The 23,803-nt window shown below is 37.4% G+C and overlaps 1 protein-coding gene across 2 annotated transcripts in view; it reads left to right on the top strand.

Moving 5' to 3' along the window:
- LOC136867128 (uncharacterized) overlaps positions 1–23,803 on the top strand; it is a 231,716-nt gene that overhangs the window by 195,767 nt on the left and 12,146 nt on the right. For both annotated transcript variants that reach the window (XM_067144231.2, XM_067144232.2), the window contains exons 4-7: positions 3,211–3,467; positions 5,318–5,614; positions 11,815–11,984; positions 21,772–21,977. In XM_067144231.2, the coding sequence (XP_067000332.2) occupies positions 3,211–3,467; positions 5,318–5,614; positions 11,815–11,984; positions 21,772–21,977 (930 nt within the window). The remainder of the gene's footprint in view (positions 1–3,210; positions 3,468–5,317; positions 5,615–11,814; positions 11,985–21,771; positions 21,978–23,803) is intronic.

Below are 23,803 nucleotides of genomic sequence, written 5' to 3'. Positions count from 1 at the left end.
ACTAATATAGTAGGGACATAAGAGAAGGATGGCTCCACATAGAACCCCAAGAACATGCTATGAAAAGAATATTGTTGGTAAGAGACTCAGAAGGAGACCTCATTATGGTTGGGAAAAGCAAATTTTGAAAGATCTTGGCAAACGTGATGTAAATTTGCAGCAAGAAAGTAGAACATCAGCTTTGGACGGATGGACGGACAGGACAAACTGGAGGAGGCTCATAAATGACCTGCGCCCAGCTTGCTGGAGGAAGTTGAATACATTACTCAACATATATATTTACATCTACCAAAGGCACAAACTCCCAGTAACTTCTCTTAAGGTGCAGTAAACAGACTAAAAGGTTCACAAATAACTTTACAAATTCTGATTCAAACATGTTAGATTTCAACTAGCTTGGCACTTATAATGCCTTACAACAACATTTAGCACCCATCAAGTGGCTTACAAGCGAAGGAATGTCCTCCCATCATCTGTGAGTCTAATCAAGACTTAGATGCTTACCTCCCATACTCCATGAGGTCCTAGGTTTGAAGACAGAGCCGTGAAGTGCTCAGGTGACAGAGCAAGAAACAAATGCCTACTCCCTGCGAGCCAGCACTGCCTTGCCGAGAGTAGCGATGACGGAAGGCCATGTGATGCAAAGCAACACACATAGGCTGCACTAGAGGGGCACGGCGCTTCCGCAGGGGCAAAGGAGGGGAAAGCAAAGGGAGACAAGTACAGGTCAGACCGCTCCCAGGGCGGATCAACTCCTTTACCCTGGGGCCATAATTTGGGAATGCTTTATTACAATTTGCCCGAGGGCATAACTCAAAAGGGTGAAATAACACAGTAGTACATAAAAATGAGTCGAAAACCCATTAAAATACACATAGCAAGTTTTATAAAAGGGGGATAAATAAAATACATGGCTCAATAATAATAATACATGGTCTCTGAAAAGGCTTGGTGGTGACCTAGTAAGGATGAAATGAATTGCGAAGACGTCATAAATGACCAGTCCCCAAGCCAGAGGAATTAAGAGTACGAGGAGGTAGATTCCGAGGAAGATGTGGAGTAGGCTTAGCATTTTAAACTATCCACAAAATATGCACACTTCAGTTGCGAGAATAGTTTATCCAGTAACTGTTTTATTACACACGATTCAGCCATTTCACAAAAGTAACACCAGAAGGTCAGTCACGTTATATACTGTAACTTCAAATAAACTCAAATTGTTCCAAGAACAATGGTACTACTGAAATGCACAAATCTATTTCTCGACTACAAACAATCAATAAGATGTCTTGCACGTGCAACAACAAACACATGACACCCTAGTACATGGGTCAATCATGTCAGTTCGGTGTCTTCCGGAAAACTTTGAGTCTTTGAGCGCTCTCTCTCTCTCTCTCTCGTTAGCAGGGGCGAACTGATGGAGCAAAGCCAAGCACACCTGTCCCCTTGGTCGCCACACCTATAGGATATTCAGCAACAAGCTGCATGAACTGAGCCATGGGGAGAGGTATGCTGCAGATACAATCAACAAGTAAAAGAAATATGCTGATGCAAAGGTCTTTAATATTGAAATGATCTTTTATTTCACAGTAGGTGCTGAAAATGACCTCCTTGGACTTCAGTGCACTGTTGTGTGTGCCTTAACATGTTATCATACACTTTGCACAACTCTCTGACATCAGTTCTCAACATTTCATTATGAATATTGTCCTTCAGGTCTTTTAATGTCCTTGGATTATTTGTGTGCAGTGTTCCCTTCAGACTGGACCACAGATAAAAGTCACAAGTGGAAGGAGATGGTGATCATGGCAGTCACTGTCCTTCACTGACAGTCCTTTCTTCTTTGAATCTTTCATGAATTTGAGAGACTGACTCACGTGAAGTGTGACACGTCGGCCCATTCTGCTGAAAACACTGCATCCATCAAGTAATAGTAACAGACCTTTCTATGAAGACGGTTAAATAAATACTGCAGTTCTAAAATTTTATTGAAAATATATGAATTGCAATTTGATCTACTGTTTGTACAACACAATTTTAGTAAGACAGATAGACAGATAGATATAGATAGATTCTTTATTGATGGTGATATTAGGGCTCTGGGCCCCTTCTTACACAACCGTTCTTTCATAATTTAAAATACTATAAAATTAATAATAATAATAATAATAATAATAATAATAATAATAATCATCATCATCATCAGAAAAACTCTGCTATGGAGGGTAAGAGAAGTAGAGGGAGACCAAGGTGATGATGGTTAGACTCGGTTTCTAACGACTTAAAGATAAGAGGTATAGAACTAAATGAAGCCACAACACTACTTGCAAATCGAGGATTGTGGCGACGTTTAATAAATTCTCGGAGGCTTGCAGACTGAACGCTGAAAGGCATAACAGTCTATAATGAAAATGTATGTATGTATGTATAATCAGAAAAACTAACTCTAAAACTAACCCTAATATTTTATATTTTGTTCTAGATTAAAATATGTACACGAAGTCAGGGTTCTCCAAGACTTACTTAAATATCTCTATGGTTCCCAAAAATAAAACAAGAAACAGTTGGGGAGAACTGATCTAGAACTGAGTTTGGTAATAATAATTTTGTGTGGCTATTGCTGGCCCAGTGAAGCCATGCAAGGCAGACCCTACAACAAGGACAACAAGGATAGATGGTATCTTCTCTGTACAGGAAACTGCATCTTATTGAGGTGGAGGATAGTGTTGTGTGAGGTGCAGGGATGTTGTCCTCAAACCAGAGGAATTAACCACTTAAGATTAAAATCTACGACCTGTCCGGGAATCAAATCCGGCACCCTCTGAACCAAAGGCCTTATGCTGACCATTCAGCTACGGAGTCAGACACTGAGATTAGTGAGGAGAGAACCCATTTATGTAAACATGGCAATATTAAAAAATGGGAGACTGGGATAACCACAAAATCTCTAATGACATGAACGGACTCCACATTTTTTGTTGCTTATTCTTCCTGTACCATAGCTCCATACTGTACTTAGAACATGATTCATTGATATATATAGTTTGTTATAAATGGAGTGAAATTCAACAGGAAATAGAAAGATATATATACAACAGAATATTGCATTCATGTCATCTAGAATAACAGAGGATATTTTCTATGAATTATAAATGGTAGAGGTTTATTTTTATAGCCTTGCACGAGGTTGAACCAGATGGCATGTTTCAGCATATCTGAAGGGAGCTCTGCCACTTGACGGAGGCTGGCGGGGAGCCCGTACCAGGGACACCTGGTTACTTGTGGGGGCAGCAGTAGCAGCACTGTGTCTCATATTGCTATTGGTGGCACTCCTTGCTCTTGGCCTGGGTAAGAGGAAACGCAATAAGCGACGAGTGCTGGCTGGTGGTGCTAACAGGAGGCAAGTGTTTGAACAAGAGAGAGGTGCTAGTAATCTGGGTTATGATGAAGATGATGACAGTGTAAAGGTGGGTAACATGATCTTTTCTTAACTCTTGAAATGAATCAAATTCAAGTAACAGATTAAATTTACTGTCATACAAGGTGAAGTTGTATATTTTTGATTAATTTTGATTTACTGTGTATATTTAGTTATTTATTAAATACAGCCCTTTTATGACTTTTAACCATTTTACAATAGCCTATATTTAGAAGCATAAGCATACTGCCTAATGGCACTCCATGTGTTGATATCTCAAACACTTATTACTTTTGTAGGTCCAATTTTCTCCTTTTATTGGATGAAGTAAGACAATTAAGGTAGTTTTTAAGAAAATTTAGTCTCAAGAAAATTATGTGGAACTTTGTATACACATTTATAAGCAAAACATTTACTTTTGAGTAGAAAAAAAGAAAGTTTGAAAGTTTTCATTTTTAATCGCAAATATCTTCTCTTGGAATAAGAGTATTTCTCTTTAAAATTATGCAGCGGGTTTGTTAGAGTATTTAGTTTAGTGCTGTGCAGCTGAATGAAAATATCAAAACCTCAAAAATTTACAATATAACCCTTAGCTTTCTTTTAAATTATTCATTACAGACTAAAGTTTAACCTTTTTTAATGTGGCTTCTATTATGTTTAATAATTCATTACATGATTTATTATACATTCAAAAAGCTTTGAATAAGTTACATAATTTTAGCTCATTATTATGAAACTACTCATGAAATAGAGACAGTCATGAACTATTTCATAGAACAGTCAGTTTGGAGAGTTTTGTATTACAACACAAGTTTTCTTTTACTGGATTATGATGAGTCTAGTAGATGAATACGTTTATCACTGAAGTATTTCTCGATCCCTTTTGAATTATTATTATTATTATTATTATTATTATTATTATTATTATTATTATTATTATTATTATTATTATTGTTGTTGTTGTTGTTGTTGTTGTTGTTGTTGTTGTTGTTGTTGTTGTTGTTGTTGTTGTTGTTGTTGTTGTTGTTGTTGTTGTTATTATTATTATTATTATTATTATTATTATTATTATTATTATTATTATTATTATTATTATTATTATTCACTTCTTCCATATTTTGTTGTACTAGTCAATAATCACCATACCATAGCTCCTTGCCTGAATGGTTAGCACAGTGATCTTCAGTTCAGAGGGCTCTTGTTACATCTAATCAATCTGTCTGGCTTGAGAACTCAGTATTTATGTTTATCTTAACACACACCTCTTTATTTAAACCCAATACACCATACTACCACTGATATATGCAATAGAGAATACAACCTTGCATGCAAGGTTTTTGTAAGGACCATAAAACTGAGTTTAATCCACATGTAGTGCTCACCTCATTGTATTGTGAAAAGACTGCAAAAGAAAGAAAGCCAACTACTAAACTACTATCATCACAGTATCAACTAGTCTAAGCAAATTCGCCCCTCATAGCTGAAACACTCCCAATAAATTTGCTTATAGTGTGTTTTTTAGTTCATTATAAATATTCTGAAGTTTGGCTCATTTTGTATTTAGTACACATATTGAGCTTTCTGTTCCTCGATTCAAAGTGACTCTGAAGCCTGAGCATGACATTTCCTGTTTAGCCCTATTAAGATTGTAGTGCTCATCCTGCTATCCCTGAACTTAAAATAGTGAGTTTTGATAAATTCTATTAAGCCATTTTCCTCTGATGTAACAAACAGATGAACAAAAATTGAACTGAACCTATTTTTTATTTTTGAATACCTAAGCCAAGATTAATACAAACTATGAGGCAAAAATGTGGAAGTACAGACAAAATTATAATTTTATTTTTATAGATATGTATGGTATCAACTGAGTACCGGTACCTAATTTATGTGTTTCAGGCCCATGGTTCTTCAAGTTCTAAAGTGGATGGCACATGGCCTTCAGGCTCTAAGACATCCCCTCATTTCCATGATGTGGCTCCACCTGCCACAGTGACATTCAAAGACGCGAGTGTACAACGACAAAGCTCAACCAATAGCGACAGCAGCAGCAGCCAGTGTTCTGAGGCATCGCTAGTTCGTCACAGAGTGGCTCCAAGCAGGAGGATACATGGCAAGGAGGATACAGAACAGGAAGTTATAGTTCAACCTCAACCCAGAAAGAGACATCACCCAGTTCCAGATAGCAGATCACAGGTTGATAATTATTTCAATATTTTGATGGTTGCAATGGAAATTCCCAGTTGCTGTAACTTGATGTCACTGCATCAAATACACATAGCGTATGGTTCTGGTGCTATGAGCATACTACTACTACTACTACTACTACTACTACTACTACTACTACTACTACTACTACTACTACTACTACTACTACTACTACTACTACTACTACTACTACTACTACTACTACTACTACTACTACTACTACTACTACTACTACTACTACTACTACTACTACTACTACTACTACTACTACTACTACTACTACTACTACTACTACTACTACTACTACTACTACTACTACTACTACTACTACTACTACTACTACTACTACTACTACTACTACTACTACTACTACTACTACTACTACTACTACTACTACTACTACTACTACTACTACTACTACTACTACTACTACTACTACTACTACTACTACTACTACTACTACTACTACTACTACTACTACTACTACTACTACTACTACTACTACTACTACTACTACTACTACTACTACTACTACTACTACTACTACTACTACTACTACTACTACTACTACTACTACTACTACTACTACTACTACTACTACTACTACTACTACTACTACTACTACTACTACTACTACTACTACTACTACTACTACTACTACTACTACTACTACTACTACTACTACTACTACTACTACTACTACTACTACTACTACTACTACTACTACTACTACTACTACTACTACTACTACTACTACTACTACTACTACTACTACTACTACTACTACTACATTCACTTAGGACCACATGAAACAGTTTTCTTCATCTTGTGTTTGCAAACCTTCTTCATCCTTTCTCAGTGTTGTTTACTTTCTTCTGTACATTTACTGCCTGATTTCTTCTTGGCTTTCTCTGGAAATTTATCATGAAATATTGCTTTCCTAAATGATTTTCTATTTGCAATTTGTTCTTTTTAATGTTGAGTAGTTCCAAATCTTCATCAGCTTCTTTGAAAAATGCTGTTTTCATTTCCATAGTGTTAAAAAATTTGTGTTATTAATCTATCTTTGTCCTTTTTTTTACAGTGACCAAAGAATCCTCTTTTTCTGAAAGCATGACCTATTTTTCCTGATGCTTTGCATAAATCTTGTTCTTGTCTCAATTTGTATGTCATTCTCCCAAATATGCCCATAATTTTCCTTAGGATTCTCTTTTCTGTTTTGCTTATTCTTCTATCTGAGAAGATATTCAAACACTCTGTTGCATGTAAAGCTGCTGGAAGAATTACAGTTTTGTCTCAATTTAGCATTCCTGGATACTGATATTTTGTTGTATATATTCATCATTAAAATGGATACTTTATCTAGTATAGGATGCTTTAACTGCTGAGTCTATACTAGAGAGTAGTTCCCTCTATGGATCAGGGTCAGCCTCTGGATTCCAAGATCAAAGCTATAAGTCGTCCAAACAGAGGTCTGGTTTCTCTACCACTTGGTAGCAAAAAAGAGAACTTCAAAATTCTCAAACAGGCACCTTAAATGCATGAATACTAGTGTCGTGCATTGTTCGAACTTGAGACGGGTAACCAAGACAGAACATCATGTGCCTAGCTGCATATGCAACCAGTATCATGCATGAGGGGAGCGTGTAAGCTAAAATGCCCGAGTTTGCTCCAATTCGTTCGAGAGGTCATGTTCAGAGCGAAGGTTCCTGACTAGGGAGGGTTGCCTTGCTTGCTTTACTGATGTTGCAAGGAATGTGGTTTTTCCAGATATATGGAATCCCTTGTTTACATACAGCAAAGCCTGGGAATTCGGAGCTATAAAAGGGCGAAGGAATGGTTGAGTTATCCTTTTGTTTTGAGCTGAAGTTCACCATGGCATGTGAATCGACGGACAGCGTTATGACTAAAATTCAAAGCAGTGAATATAAACTAATCAAGAGAGATGGGTTCAGTTCTGATGTTTGGAAGAAGTTCCTGCTTGTGGTCACTGCAGATAGTCAGCAGATATGATATGTTTCCTGTGAAATGTGCAATGCACTGTTAACATGCAAACCCAGTAAAACTCATTTAAAAAGAAACACGTTTGCAAATTTAATGCTGGCTTTTCTCTTCAAGTATTGCCCGGCATTACAAAGCAAACCGTAACACTCGGGACCACTTACTAGGCCACTCAGCCGTTGCCCATGGTTCATGAACTTGGACGTGACTACAGTAACCCACACCATGAACCACCTTAAATGGCATCAAATTAAAATGCCTACATACTGGGATCTAATAATAATAATAATAATAATAATAATAATAATAATAATAATAATAATAATAATAATAATAATAATAATAATAATAATGTTGATGATGATGATACCGAGCAAGCTGGCCATACGATTGGGTTCGTGCAGCTGTGAGTTTGTGTGGAGACAGTGGATTTGAACCCCACTGTCAGCAGCCCTGAAGATGGTTTTCTGTGGTTTCCCATTTTCACACCAGGTACATGCTGGGGCTGTACCTTAATTAAAGCTACGGTCACTTCCTTCCCACTTTTAGCCCTTTCCTATCACATTGTCTCTGTGAGACATATCTGCATCAGTGCAAAGTAAAGCAAACAGTAACAAATAATAATAATAATAATAATAATAATAATAATAATAATAATAATAATAATAATAATAATAATAATAATAATAATAATAATAATACAGGTTTCGTTGTTCGAACCTGGGTAGCTCCATAGATTTTTTATAGAATACCTAGAACATAAAGCAAGTTGGAATTCTGGAGCTGTACTGCTACATTTCATTGTCTCTAATACAACAGTGCTCTACAATCAGAGGTTATAGAAAGCAGCTTCATATTATGAACATTCATCAAAAGAGGTTGTGCACTATCTCTGTAAGTATCATCTGTGTGTCCTTATTTTGAATGTATATGTGCAAGCTGGAATGTTGACATTTATGTTGTTTGTAAATATATTGTAACCCATCCTACTTATAGATAGAACATCAGTCATAAATGGTAGGCAGCATATCAGTTGAAGTTATAGCATCAGTAGAGATGCATTACAATCAGGGGCACCAACCTTATGGGTGTTACGGTGCTTGAGCATCCCCCATAAACAGCAAAAGCAAAGTCACCTCCGTACAGGCCATGAAGGCCCTTGGAGGAGTGGAAGGTAAAGGCTTCCACCATTGTTAACCTCGGCACGTGATGGGCTAGAGTGGTTAGCTCTACGCCCGGCCGCCTTTGCCCCCAGGAATTAACCTGGTACTCATTTCTTGTATAGGCTGAGTGAACCTCAGGGCCATATGCACCTCCGGAAGTGGAAATCCCGTTTCTTAAATTTTACGACTTCCTGACGGGGATTCGAACCCACGTCCTTCTGAGCGAACCGAGCACGCCTTTACCGCCTCGGCCAGGCAGCCCCTCCCCCATAAACAGGGACAAGAAAATTTAAAATAAGAGATTATAACAGAAGAAAGACAAGGAAGAAAAAAAGGAGGGAATCTTAATTTTCCATCATATTTCATAACCCTAACAGTACCAAGGTATTTTTGCTCATTCATTACCAATGGGGGCAGCTGAGATACCCAGAGAGAATTTTTTCATTTGTTTACTATATTCTCAATCACAAGTGAGATATATGGTTATTTTATTTATTAGATCTGATTCATCCAAAACTTCATCAATTACCCTTTCAAATGAACATCCAAGTATTTGTTTCTTTGGCACAACTTATGCACTGACCATAAACACAATACCACTAGTAACAACAAAGTTGTATAACATATTAAGGAAATAATAATGTGAATCTATTATGCAACCACCCATTGTTGAAATATTGTGTTCGAAATAGGAAAAACATTGCAATAAAAATAATGCCGTAAACCGGGGTTACTTTGTGACAGGTGCGCGCCAAATAATAATTTCATATTTCGCGGGATATGCATCGATGGTCTCACAATGAACACTGTATGTTTTCACTCCTCAATAATGCTGCTACGTGTGTGTACATTGATAAAGTCTTAAGTGTTGGATTGTTGGCAACAGAGAGCCTTTCGGTGTATTGTACTGAGCATGTGATTTTGTGAATAGCAGGAAACTTTTGTCGGCGACAGAAAACGTTAATGAGGTACACACATTAAAGATAGTGGAAATTTTAATTTAATGTTTCCTGATAAACATGCACTATTCTCATGTCGCTTTGAGCTTTCTTTCAGTTATTTATGTTAAAATAAAATAAATAAAGAGGAGAAGTTTAAGGGGTAACTTTGTGACAACAATGACTCTGCCAGAAAGTAACCCCAGTGTTCTAAAATTGCCTTTTTTTAGTAATCTGGAGTCTGAAAACGATGTTCCACTATACCGAAGCAAGAATGTCCATCTCTTGTTAATATCTAATTGAGAAGTAGTTGAAAATGGTTCGAATAATCTACGTTCTTGATACAGGAAATGTGGTATTTGCCTTCTAACACAGGAAGAAGTGCTAAAGCACATGAATAACAGGGCAATGGATGTAGAAGGTGATGCTGTGAAACAAGCTGTAAGTAAGTTTCATTGAGCACCTGAATCTCAAAACAGGCCGAAGAAAGGGGAGATGTATAGATGTGCCACCTGGAAGAGGTGTTACAGCTTCAGATTTTGACACTGTAGATGAGATTCCTAGCTATAATGGCACCGACGGGAACTGGCGCTCAAAGAACATTAAAGACACCCGAAAAGAGGATTCAAGTAAAAATGACAATGATGACATCTGTACTGAGTCAAAAGACAATTCATTGCATGAAGAAGAATTTAATTCTGACTCTGAAGAACTTCCTATTCGTGAAAATCGTATCTTGGAATCCGATGATAAGATTGTTGGGACACGCGTAACTGTAATATTCGAAGGCAAGTATTGTCCAGGAATCGTAACAAAAGTATACAATCAAGGTGCAGTTGTCAGTGCTATGGATAGCACCGTGAAGTGGGCTGATATCAAGGATGAAATATAGTATGCAGATGACAAAATATTGTGTAAATTAATCCAACCATACAAATTACAAAACTTGAAATCTATGACATTCCAGAACTCACAAAACACAGCGAAAAGTAAACAGTTTGCCAACTATTCTCTCTTGAATGATGCTAATAATTCAAGTGGTTATATCTGAGGGTTTAAAAAATATACAGTGTGTTGTATTATCATGGTTATGAAAGAAATTCTCCTTTTATATTTAGCCAAAATCTTAAGTAACCACTTAATAGGGATAACTTTGTGACATTTGCACCAAACATGGAAATACAATGGTAAAATGATGGTGTCACAAAGTAACCTCACTTAACGGGGTAACATTGTGACAAGTTCTTCTTGAAATATTAAGTCATTAAATAAAAAGACACATATAAACATTATTGCAAAACATGAATAAAGGATGGAAGCATACGACAATACAGAAAAACCTTGATACATAACAATATTATTCTATTTATATTGAAGAAATCATTAAAACTGTTTTTGGGATAGTTTCTTCAATGCCACAAACCATTTTTATATAGTGTTTTAAGCATAGCGTAAGGACTAGTTGACCATTTTAATTTTAGAACCGGGCGAGTTGGCCGTGCGGTTAGAGGCGCACAGCTGTGAGCTCAAATCCGGGAGATAGTGGGTTCGAACCCCACTGTCGGCAGCCCTGAAGATGGTTTTCTGTGGTTTCCCATTTTCACACCAGGCAAATTAATTAAGGCCACAGCCGCTTCCTTCCTAGTCCTAGGTTTTTCCTGTCCCATCATCACCGTAAGACCTATCTGTGTCGGTGCGACATAAAGCAAATAGCAAAAAAATTTAGTATTAAGGCAATACGGCTGAAAATGCCTCATATGTTTAGGTGAAACATGTCCCGTTATTCCATTATGTAACATCGGTTTTGATTTCTAATAAATCACAAATTGTATTGGAAAGGTGGATTTCTATAAGATAATTCTTTCATAAGCTTAGACGATCCACTTACATAATTCATGAAACATGTTCAATAATTTTCAGAAAGTTTATGAACAAGTGTAGTTCATGAAGGTACACACGTTGAACACAAGCTGTACCAGCGCAATCAAGTAACATTTCATTGTCATTTGTTTTGCCACATACAGCGTTAACAGAGAATTTTTCTCGAATATATCAAATGAAAATGGGCATTTATTTGTTTGTTTAGCCCCAGCCTCAGCCCAGTAGCAGGAAGAGGCACCAGGCTGGTATGGCAGGAGTGACTAGGACAGAGGAGCAGGCTCCTTCTAGCACTCCTCCTCCTCCAGTGTCAAGAATCAACACTGCAATCAGTCCCAACTCATATCTCTCAATGCCGTCCATCAAGTCTTTTCCAAGGTAAGAATCAAAGAAGCCACTTACTACTTCTAACTTTCCCTGTTTACTATGTTCCAAATGGAAGTTAATATAATTTCATGTGCATTTCTTGTTTGTGTGTAAGTTTCCAATGTAACCAATAAAAGTGGAGCCTTCTGTGGAGGTTTCCCATAAGAATTTGTTTAACCCCATGATCATAAAGTAAGAATAATGTTCCTTGGTCAGCCAAATGTGAATTTAAAATTGATGAAAATGTTTTTATGATGATCTTTTTGTCATCTCACTGTTTAAATTTGCTTACACAAAACATTTGATTTTCTATAACACAATGGTCCAAAGTAGTGATGGGCAGTCGGAGACAGGGTCTTGAAATTTCTTAAGATTTCTCAAGACTAGTACAAGCACTTTTTCTCGCGAGAAATTTTGAGAGATCTCGAGAACATCGTCCCCACATTGTGCACCGTGCAGCATGTCGTAGGCCTACAGGTAGATGGAGCCGAATGTTGTTTGTGCCGAGTATGCGAGTAGCCAACCACGGACCTTTTCAATTCTGTAAATACATGTCAACGAGCAACTAAGGTGTTAATTTTTTCACCGAGGTCTATTTTGTTGCAGTATAACATGATTATAAAGGATATGCATTCTGGCATTGTATGCAGGATTAGGTACATGAATGAGCAGGCTAAGTACAGAAACTGATGGCTAATGCAGATGTACCTTGTTATCACTCATAATTTATCAGATCTCACATTCATTATCCATTTGACCTGTGCTTCTTGTGTTTACTGACATTATGGTGATGAAGAAAATCGTTCATTACAATGTTATATTTGTGTCATAATTAAGTAGTTCAATATATGACAGTGCAATGTATAATTTCATCTTATTGTACGTGACTACTTTAAGACGATGTCCAAAATGCAACGTAAGTTGTGAACATGGGATTATTTTGAAGAGATACCACATAGCACGGTCCGCTGTATTGTTTGTTCAAAATAAGTAAATACTTCAGCAGAAATAATTCTGGTATGCTCCGGCACTTAAAAACACATAATATCATTGAAGGGAAATTGTCACAGAGAAGACCTCCGGCCCGGTCTACATCAAAAGAAGCTACCCTGTCGACAACAGTTGTGACGTATCCAGGTAGTTGTACATCCTCCCTACAGTTATTCACAAATTATGCATGAACCATTTAAGATACTGACGTTCTGTTTTCACTTCCATTAATGGTAATAAAGGGCTCATAGTTGAACATGCAGCACTTTTCCTGGCTTTTGACAAAATTTATTAGCACACAGGTTTCCATATGAGAACATTATTTCATGCAATAACTGCGATCAAGCTTATGATCATAGTTACTGAGACATCATACCAATCACAGTACAGGAGAATCAGTCTCAAGATTCTCACAAGATTCTTTTGAGAATCTCAAGTGTGGCATTACCCATCACTAGTCCAAAGTCCCTTACAGTTCTTAGGATCATATATACATATCCATACATCACCTGCATACACACATCACCTGTACTCCACAGCATGACATTATCTATAATATTCTCTTAAAATGTCCATGAAGTAGAGGACAGGAAATCCAATAGATCACATCCTCGAAACCAAATATCATGAACCTGCTTGCTAGAACGTTGTAATAAAGCATAGAAATTTTAACAATTAAAATAATAAAAACTACAAAGTTCATTGCCATAAATTATTGTTCTGTGTTAACCGATAAGGAGGCCAATCAGTTTGATTCCTTAAGAGTGGCTGCTATCTATTGAATACTCTCTCGCTTGACTACTGACATAACAGTGTTAATCAGATGAAAACTCTTAAGTTGACTTGGCTCTGATCATAGTTCCATCCTTTTGGTACTTTCTCTTGTACATTTGTTGTTTATATTCACAATTACTTTGGCTCTGCTTTTGCTATTCTTCTCACTCATGATCATTTTCACTTTGTTTGGATTATACTGTAGTTGCGCAGCAACATGTTATTCTGAAAATAGCTTCCGTGCCTTTACTGATGAGACTTAGTGTTTCCAGTGCACTATATCTTTTGGTATGGGCTTGAACAAATTTTTTACTTACATTGACCTGTCTCTTTCATACTTGGCTTTGACAACATGAAAGTGACTTGAGGTGTGAACAATGCTAGAAATTCCATTCTTCATGCAGCCAGTCCCTATTATGAATGGTATGAAAATGTTGTTCATAGGATTGGTGGAATTGGCAGACTTCTGGGTCAGCAAGGAAAAGAATGGCAAAACTACCTCACTCCTCATTTCCCTAGTAGGCTATACCTCTTCAGTGACATCTAGCTGGTGGTGGACCTGTTGAGGCTCAAACCAGCCTTTGGGCTGAATACTTAACAACTAACTTTTATCTGCAACTTCTAACATTTAATGAAAGAAAATTCAAGCATGTTGGATAGGATACAAATGTATGACATCCAACATGTGGAGAATGTGTGTACAGATTAGTTTCAGATGAAATAAGAACGGCTTTAAATAATAAAGCAATATTATATGTGGATAGGGTATTGAAAGCTAAAGGATGTTAAGGAGAGGATGTATATGTCTCTGGTGAGACCCCAATTAGAGCATGGTTCTGATGTATAGGACCCACACCAGGATTATTTGATATGAGAACTGGAAAAAATCCAAAGGAAAGCAGTACAATTTGGATTTATTGTGGGTGATTTCTGACAAGAGTAGTGTTACATAAATGGTGCAAACTTTGGGCTGGAAAGACTTCGGAATAAGGGGACAAACTGCTTGACTAATCAGTGTGTTCAGAGCTGTCAGTGGAGATATGACTTTGGATGATGTTAGTAGAAGAAATAAGCTTGAGTGAAACATTTAAAAGTAAAAGATAAAGTTAGAATTATAGGGGACAAACTGAGGCAAATATTCATTTATAGGATGAGAAATAAGGGACTGGAATAATTTATCAAGGGAAATGTTTGATAAATTTCAGTGACATCCCAGTGACAACCCAGGAGTGGTGGTGCGTGGTATTTTGTGACCTGGTGCAAATTTATTCTGTTCAATTGTGCTTATTTTCAAACTTGGAGACCACATACCTCTCGCCACATTCCTTGCCTTTCGTTTGAGGTCAGTGGCATTATAGTGAAGGGTGTTGCTTCTTAGAAAGAGGGATTATTGTCTAGCGATGGAATAAAGTGCCTCATTAGACCTCGCGCCACCAGTCTCATTCATCGGAAGTACACCCAGTGTACCCAGTAAGTTACTTGCGTAATCATGTTAGGGATTCATTCAGTGAATCCCTTATTGCCGAAATGATTTATCAAGAGTATGAGGCAAGGGTGTTATGTCTTTTGCAGTCTGTGGAAGAGGAAGAAGTTTTAGTGAGAGTGAGGATGAATTTATTAGAAGTAGTAGACTCTAACAGTGATATGCAACAGAGCGCTAATGAAGAATTAAACATTAGTGAAGATGATTTACCTCTTTCTCAATGGTTTTGGACCACAACAGGAAAGGATGATGTTACAAACTGGACAAAAATTCCTCCTAGTAAAAACTCACATACTCGAACCCTCAACATTGTCACTCATTTACCGTGAGTGAAACTCATAGCAAGAAGTGCATCATCGCCTGAAGAAGCTTCGAGCATTATTTTCATGAATGATAATATGTTACAACTCATTGTAAAATGTACGAACCTGGAAACTGAACGAGCCAGGGGAAATTATATACTCGCAAATGTATAACTTATCAAGATATGGATTGTCATGAAGAGGATAATTATTTCCAGTAGCATAATTATTTTGGAAAATAAACCTACCCACGACCCAGGGATATACTACAGGAATGGTATTACATAGTTAGCAGAATCTAAGCCTGTCAACTGAATTATTCAAGATAAGGTGTTTAATAAAAATGATTCCTAATAAAAATTATTCCTAAGCATGACAAGTTTTTAATTTTATATGCTGTGAAGCTAATTAGTATTGGATATATACATTTATTTTTTGATAAAATATCATGTTATTGAGTTAATAAATCTAATACATTGACATGTAATGAATAAAAATTAGTAATTTTGTTATTAAAGCTAGTTCAATCATAGTGGTCAGAGAGTACCCCATGCTACCTCCTCTCACACTGCAATGAGTGCCACCTGTCCAGGGTTAAGAAAAGACTTTGTAACAATTGATATAGAATCTGCTACCTGGGTGACAGCCCTAAAAGATTGATTGATTGATTGATTGATTGATTGATTGATTGATTGATTGATTGATTGATTGATTGATTGATTGATTGATTGATTGATTGATTGCAAAATCAAGTCAAATTTACAAAGAACCTGGCAGTACATGCCTACTTATCAATGTGACGTTGCACCTCCTCTGGCCTGGATGCATGCACTGATTTAGATGGGAAGGGTGTCATAAAGCCATTGTATCCTCTCCTGAGGTAAGTTGGTCCACAACTGTGGTAACTAGTCCTTGATATCCTGGATATTGGCACTGGGATGGAGTTGGCATCTGAGCTGGACAGATCTGGGGATCTTGCTGGCCATGGGAGTACCTCAACATCATGCAGACAGTTCATAGTTCTTTGTTTAGGTAAAAGCAGATATCTTTAGCTGATGATGTATCACTACTAATTTGTAAACTTGCTTAAGGCACACAACACATTGTATTGACAAGGTGGAACGATAATTAGCATCAATTTGTTAATAACGCTATACATCGATGCGGAGCATGAAGTTGTTTACTTGCAATTCATTAGTAATGGTCGGTGATGTTATCGTAAGAGGGCTGGGTGACACTTCTGCTATAGTGACGGCCTGTAAAGGTAAAATTGAAGTGTATGAAAACCTAAAGTCATTTGTTGGTATAACATGAAATGTTGCTCGGTGTATTGTGAGCAGGTGTTAAATAGAACGTCACCTTATTAGTGATATTTAGTGAACCTACAGTGATTTGACAATTTTTAGTCACTGTTAAGTGTTGTGTACAGTGGTATATTAAAGGTGGAAACATATTTATCTAAAATCAATCTAAGTCTAACATATTATTGACGAAACTCATCTGGTGAACATCCTTTAAAATTATTTTTAAAAACCTTTTGAGATCTGGCTAATTTGTAATGATTCAATGTTGCTTGACTTGTATGATTGTCGTTGAAACTTCGTTAACTATAGTAACAATTTTCTATAGTTTATTGTTATATGACTTGAAAAATATTATAAGATTTGTCAATCAGGTTCACAAGCATAACCTTAATCCAATAGAATAGATTCATGATCTTATATAACCTTAAGTAAAAAATAATTGGCTGATGATGCTCACGAAAAAAAGGAACGAAACATGTACCATATCAACAACTTAATAAATATGTAAGTTTTTATTGCGTTTTTATTGTATTGAATAGGTGGTAATTAACAAAATTATAAGAATTTGTATCATAAGTGGTATGTTCCGAGCTGTCAGTGGAGAGATGGCGTGGGAGGACATCAGTAGACGAATAAGTTTGAGTGATGTCTTTAAAAGTAGGAAAGATCACAATATAAAGATAAAGTTGGAATTCAAGAGGACAAATTGGGGCAAATATTCGTTTATAGGAAGAGGGGTTAGGGATTGGAATAAGTTACCAAGGGAGATGTTCAATAAATTTCCAATTTCTTTGCAATCATTTAAGAAAAGGCTAGGAAAACAACAGATAGGGCATCTGCCACCTGGGCGACTGCCTTAAGTACAGATCAGTAGTGATTGATTGAATTACACAATTTATGTATAATTTTAAATATTATTATTATATTGATGGAACTCTGGTGTGAAGTGCACTTGGTTTGATTAAAGAAATTCAGGTGGATATAATATGAACGTAATATTATGAGAGCATTTTAAAAATTCAACTAGAATTAAACATGGTTGGTTAAGAGTGACATACTGCAGTGTAAGATCATTTTACTACATTTCTTCTTTTTGGATTGGTGTTTGATTCTATTCAGTTTAATTAAATTATTTTAAATTTACTCTGGATATTTTTTTGAGTGGCTTGGTATGGTAATCATCCTGTATGGTAGTAAACCTATCAATTCCCTACGCCCTGCTCATTTTGAATATGGACCCCAATTTGCTTTCAGCATGTGTGTTTTGCTCCATTTTGTTTTATGTTTGTATTTCCTTCCCCCTTTCTAAGCTGTCAAGCACCATTACCTAACCAACAATTATGGGACAGTGTAGCCCATGTTAGTAAAATTTGTCTTTTGTTTTGATAATCTATCTTGCAGTGTGGTGAGGGGACAGCTGATAATGCTGTCTCACACAAGTACGTGACATCTTTGTGTCCTTTACAGTGACACTCAACATCTGATGCTGTTCGTGCCTCTTATATACCCTACCAGGCCTAGTGACAACATTAAACACAAACCACACTAATGCACTCTGGTGGCTGTTCTAGCTGTCACAGGTGACGTGTGCATGTACATCTGACCATTTCTTTTGGGTGCTTCAATTTGTTTTGTCAGTCAGTGTATTTAAGTCATCAAATCTAAGAGCCCTGAGGACTAAATAGCACTATCTCATTGTTATTGATGTCCAGAAACAATCTGGGGCTGTTCCATCATCGCACCATAACTCTTGAATAGTCCAGCTGCTTTGCTGAATGGTCAGCATAGTCACCTTCGGTTCAGAGGACCCCGGGTTCAATTCCTGACTAGGTCACAGATTTTAATCTTAAATTGTTAACTTCCCTGGCTTGCAGACAGGGTATTTATACTACCTTCAACATCCCTGCAACTCACACACCACACACCACACACAACACTATCCTCCACTACAATAATGCGTAGGTTCCCGTACGTGGCAGATGCCGCCCACCTTCATCGGAGGGTGTGCCTTTCAAGGGCTGTACCCGGCTAGTAATAGACAAATAAAATAAAAAACCTCTGGTATATTTAAATAAACAATTGCCATATAGAGAAATCCCAGGAGAGCACATCATTCTTCTACAACCATATCCGCATAATCGTGTGGATATGAATAAACAGCCCTAATTCTCTTGATATATTTATTTGTACATGTAACAAGTACATTTTTAGCTGTTGCCTTGAAGGAAAAATGTCCTTTCTAAAATAGTTTTTACATCTTTTGCAATACTCTTTACACCAAGAGAGTGAACTACTCTATTTGCAGCACAAGTACACGAACATGGATTTCTTCATGGCAGGTGTTTGGTCCACTGTGTCACTTTATATAAACATTGTCATAATAATGAATTCTCACTTACCTCCAAGATAGGTTGCTCACCAGCTACAGCTCCCTACAGAGGTACACTTTCCTCAGGGGCGTATTCTCCTTGAATGCAAGGCATTCATTGCATGCGTTATGATAACACAAAGAACTGTCTGATTTACGATTTTAGGTTGTTTCAGGTCAAATATTAACGATTTCATCTCTCAGAAGTTCAAAAGGTCTGCGCAACTGTACTAGTTCCGTTGCTTGATTACGTGTGGTGCTGGTGTAGTCTCGCCGTCTACTCCACTCTCGGAAGAAAGAGACAGCAAATGCAGGAGTTAACGACGTAAGGCATTCAATCTTAAAATTGCATTCAGTGGCAGACGTAGTTCTGAAACCCTCCGAACGATGTCGCTGCAATTGAAACTTGGTCAGAATTTGTCACCCCATACCCGTGCTACCCTCTGCCATCTGTTAGCAACTTGGAGAAAGTCGACATGTTTACAGCGAACGGGACACACAGATTACCCCCTAGCGAGAACCCGACGTGACGAAACTGACCAATGCCACTGGGGTGACTTACCTCCAGTGCTTAAGTTGTGGCTAACTAGTGAGTTAATTCATTGTGTGTTTTGCTGATTAGTGAGTTCATTCTGTGTGTGCTGTTCCTGTGCTATTCGTCGTTTTATTATATTTTGCGTAATGTGGTATTAACGATGGATGAGTCTAAAACGGATATAATTGTAAATCAGTTTGAAAAGCCATTTACTGGCCGTTCGTTTGATGAAAAGATGCAAATAGTTAAAGCCGCGAGACCTCTACCTTCCCTCGTAAATTTCTTCTTCTTCTTCTTCTTCTTAATCTGCTTACCCTCCAGGGTTGGCTTTTCCCTCGGACTCAGCGAGGGATCCCTCCTCTACCGCCTCAAGGGCAGTGTCCTGGAGCTTCAGACTCTGGGTCGGGGAATACAACTGGGGAGGATGACCAGTACCTCGCCCAGGCTGCCTCACCTGCTATGCTGAACAGGGGCCTTGCAGGGGATGGGAAGATTGGAAGGGATAGACAAGGAAGAGGGAAGGAAGCGGCCGTGACCTGAAGTTAGGTACCATCCCGGCATTTGCCTGGAGGAGAAGTGGGAAACCACGGAAAACTACTTCGAGGATGGCTGAGGTGGGAATCGAACCCACCTCTACTCAGTTGACCTCCCGAGGCTGAGCGGACCCCGTTCCAGCCCTCGTACCACTTTTCAAATTTCGTGGCAGAGCCGGGAAGCGAACCCGGGCCTCCGGGGGTGGCAGCTAATTACATTAACTACTACACCACAGAGGCGGACCCTCGTAAATTTAAAAAGAGAAAACAAGAATTGTGTACGCACGTTCAATCCAGAAACTTACAGTAAAACTGTTTGGCTCGAGTTCACCTACATGTAATTAGGGTGAGTAGAATTGAAATTTACTTAATACATTGTGTTAACTGCATGGTTACTAGTTGCATGCCTCAGTGGAGATTCCAGGATACGCCACTGACTTTCCTCAACAGGTTCTTCTATTTTGGACTGTTTAGTATCGATGTTATGTTCACTGTGTTCTCTTTCACAATCAGTGTCACTCTGTTCACCCTTCTAAACTTCATCAAATCAAGGTAAAATATCACAAATTGAAGCCATTGTCACACAATAATTGCACAGCACTTTGACATACAGTAATGAGTTTCAAAGAACACTGTTACAACTATGAAACAGTACTCAAGAGTAATCTATATATATAAAATAAGAGTTTTATCTGTACATTGCTCAGAATTCAAAAATAATGATATTTCTGTATAGGTCATGTCCATAACAGTACTCAAGAGTAATCTATATATATAAAATAAGAGTTTTATCTGTACATTGCTCAGAATTCAAAAAGAATGGTATTTCTGTATAGGTCATGTCCATAGTAACAAGGAAATGCGCTTTTTTTACTTGTCTGTCTGTCTGTCTGTCTGTCTGTCTGTCTGTCTGTCTGTCTGTCTGTCTGTCTGTCTGTCTGTCTGTCTATATGTACGCGGATCACAAGAAAACGGGAGAAGAGAATTTAATGATAATCGGTATGTGAAATCGGGGAATGAGCCACTACAATATAGGCTTATAATAATAATAATAATAATAATAATAATAATAATAATAATAATAATAATAATAATAATAATTATAATAATAACTTTGTATTATCTTGTTGTAGGTAAAAATATAATTTGAATAGGAGGTGAAGTATCACCTCAAAGTTGGATATCAAATATCTATTTGGTGCTTCCAGGAAGAATAAAATATTCACATAGTACTTTGCATAAAAAACATTTAAAGAGCACTTATCATGGGGAAGAATGAAACGTACAATTTCTTGAATAATGCAAATGATTTATATTCCCTTAAAACTGTAAGTTGCTTATTACCGTTTATGTTGTTTCAGTAAATCTCTTCAGATTTCTTAATGGATATTTCTGTCACTCCTTAATTTTAGGAATACTGTAATAGTTTGATAAAGAAAGATCTAAGAAACACTTCCATCAGCTGAAAATTATTTCTGACTCACCATATGAAATCTATTTGCTGTTGCAGAGGTGCAAATATTCCAGAACCTTTGGCACGAGTTTTAGAGCCAATAACCGTGAAGCACTTAGACTCTGAGGATGTTAGCGGAATTATTCCTGAGCCAAGGAGAAAGCTTGTGAGACATGCCAGTGTTGAAGGGGAGGACCCTGGTGTCCTCGGTCCCTTGGTGTGGGATCTGCATTGCCATAGACTTCAGTGTACCCAACAACAAGGTAATTTGTTCATAATATTTTTGTATTAAACATCAGATGTTTCTCAAACATGACAATCATTTCATTGCTTTGAATTCATGCAGAACAAAGAAAGGGTAACTAAGGGCCGACAATTAAATTGTGAACACCAAGCAACTCATTGCCAACAATAGTCATTCCAGGAATAGTCAAGCTAATGTAGGGTCGAATAACGAACTCCTGAAGCTATGGAATGAAGACTAATTTTGAAGCTCTTTTATTACCTTTACTTATAGCAAATAACACAGAAAACAAGAACATACACAGTTTAAAGAAAAATTTTACATACATACATACATACATACATACATACATACATACATACATACATACATACATACATACATACATACATACATACATACATACATACATACATACATACATACATACATACATACATACATACATACATACATACATACATACATACATACTGAACCCATGACCTTTGTGCCCTAAGAACATTATGCATAAATCGACAATCATTTAAAAGTTGGATTCTTGATAGCATGGATTTGACACGTGACGAGGGGGTGATTACCTTCGGTCCCACGCTCTGGGGTACATGACGTCAGCCACACGTGTCGATGGCGGAAGAATCTCAAGTCATTTTTGTGAACTATTTCAAAGCGCGTGTACATGGCGTGACCCAAGCCAAGTCAAAAAAAATATAGTGCCTATCAAAGGGGGTCAATCATCTCACAAATCGAACCCGTAAAAATTTTAAATGTCCATGAACACTATCGCCAGAAATGTAGCAAGCATGTAGTCACTTTCAAAACTCTTGAAATTACAGTTTAGTTAAGTCAGAAAATTTATAGAAATTTTCTTGGCGGCAAAGGGAGATATCCGAAGAGAGGAGGTAACTGCTATAAATATGAAGGGACGCCATGACGAAGTCTCCTTCTCCAGCATTTGTGATACAAAGCGGACGAAAAATTGTTGAGCTGCTCTGCGAAATCAAACAACGAAAGTAGACTGAGTTCAACTGCAGATTTTAGCCATTGTGGCTAGGTCTTGTCTCCATGAGGAGATAGTTTTCTTGAGTGAAATAATTGTACCAGATAGGACGGTCAAAGTACTGAATAAATTCTAATGTGATTAATTCGTGTGCGGAAATAATTATAGTCCATCGTGTGCGCTCAGCAAACAAGTGAAGGGTATTTTCTTTTTTTTTAATGCTTTATTCCAGGAAACCTGAAGAAATATAAAAATGGTTTGTAAAGCCATGAATGTAAAAATGGCTAAATAAAATGCCAGGGTCGCAGGTGAGCCCTATGACGAACAATGGTGTGACTACATGAGGTAGGTGACTTTCAATCTTACTACCTCTTATATCTTGTCTCATGATCTCTAAAAGTGTATTTGAATGGGGATATACGACGCAGTGGTCACCCCTACTAAGTTTTGTAAATGTGAGAGTACGACTAAAAGAGTCATTTGTTTTATTTTCCACTTGGATAAGAATTTTGAAGTCTAGCGAGTGCCGTATAAGGTCGTAAAAGTTATTGAATAGGGTTTCGAAGTGATATCACGTCCAACGTAGATCGTCATCCGTGTGAGTGTACTGCCTATATTTTGTGATGTCAAATTAAGATGTTCATTCGACGTAAATTTTTCCTGTCTGCAATTAGACGTTAATAATGTAGAAATCCATGGTCACTCATTTTCAATCGAGTGGAAGCGCGCTGTCGGGTGAGAACCTAGGGTGATGAATTTGGTCACGGAGAGAAACGTTTTCTAGACCCAGTTTTAAACTGTGTCTGACTGACAATAAAAAGATCTAGTAGAATGTTTCAGTCATT

This window comes from Anabrus simplex, chromosome 3 (assembly GCF_040414725.1).
Source record: "Anabrus simplex isolate iqAnaSimp1 chromosome 3, ASM4041472v1, whole genome shotgun sequence".
In the NCBI taxonomy this organism is placed as follows: domain Eukaryota; kingdom Metazoa; phylum Arthropoda; class Insecta; order Orthoptera; family Tettigoniidae; genus Anabrus; species Anabrus simplex.
The sequence above is the reverse complement of the archived record's forward strand: the minus strand, read 5'-3'. Positions and strand labels throughout refer to the sequence as shown.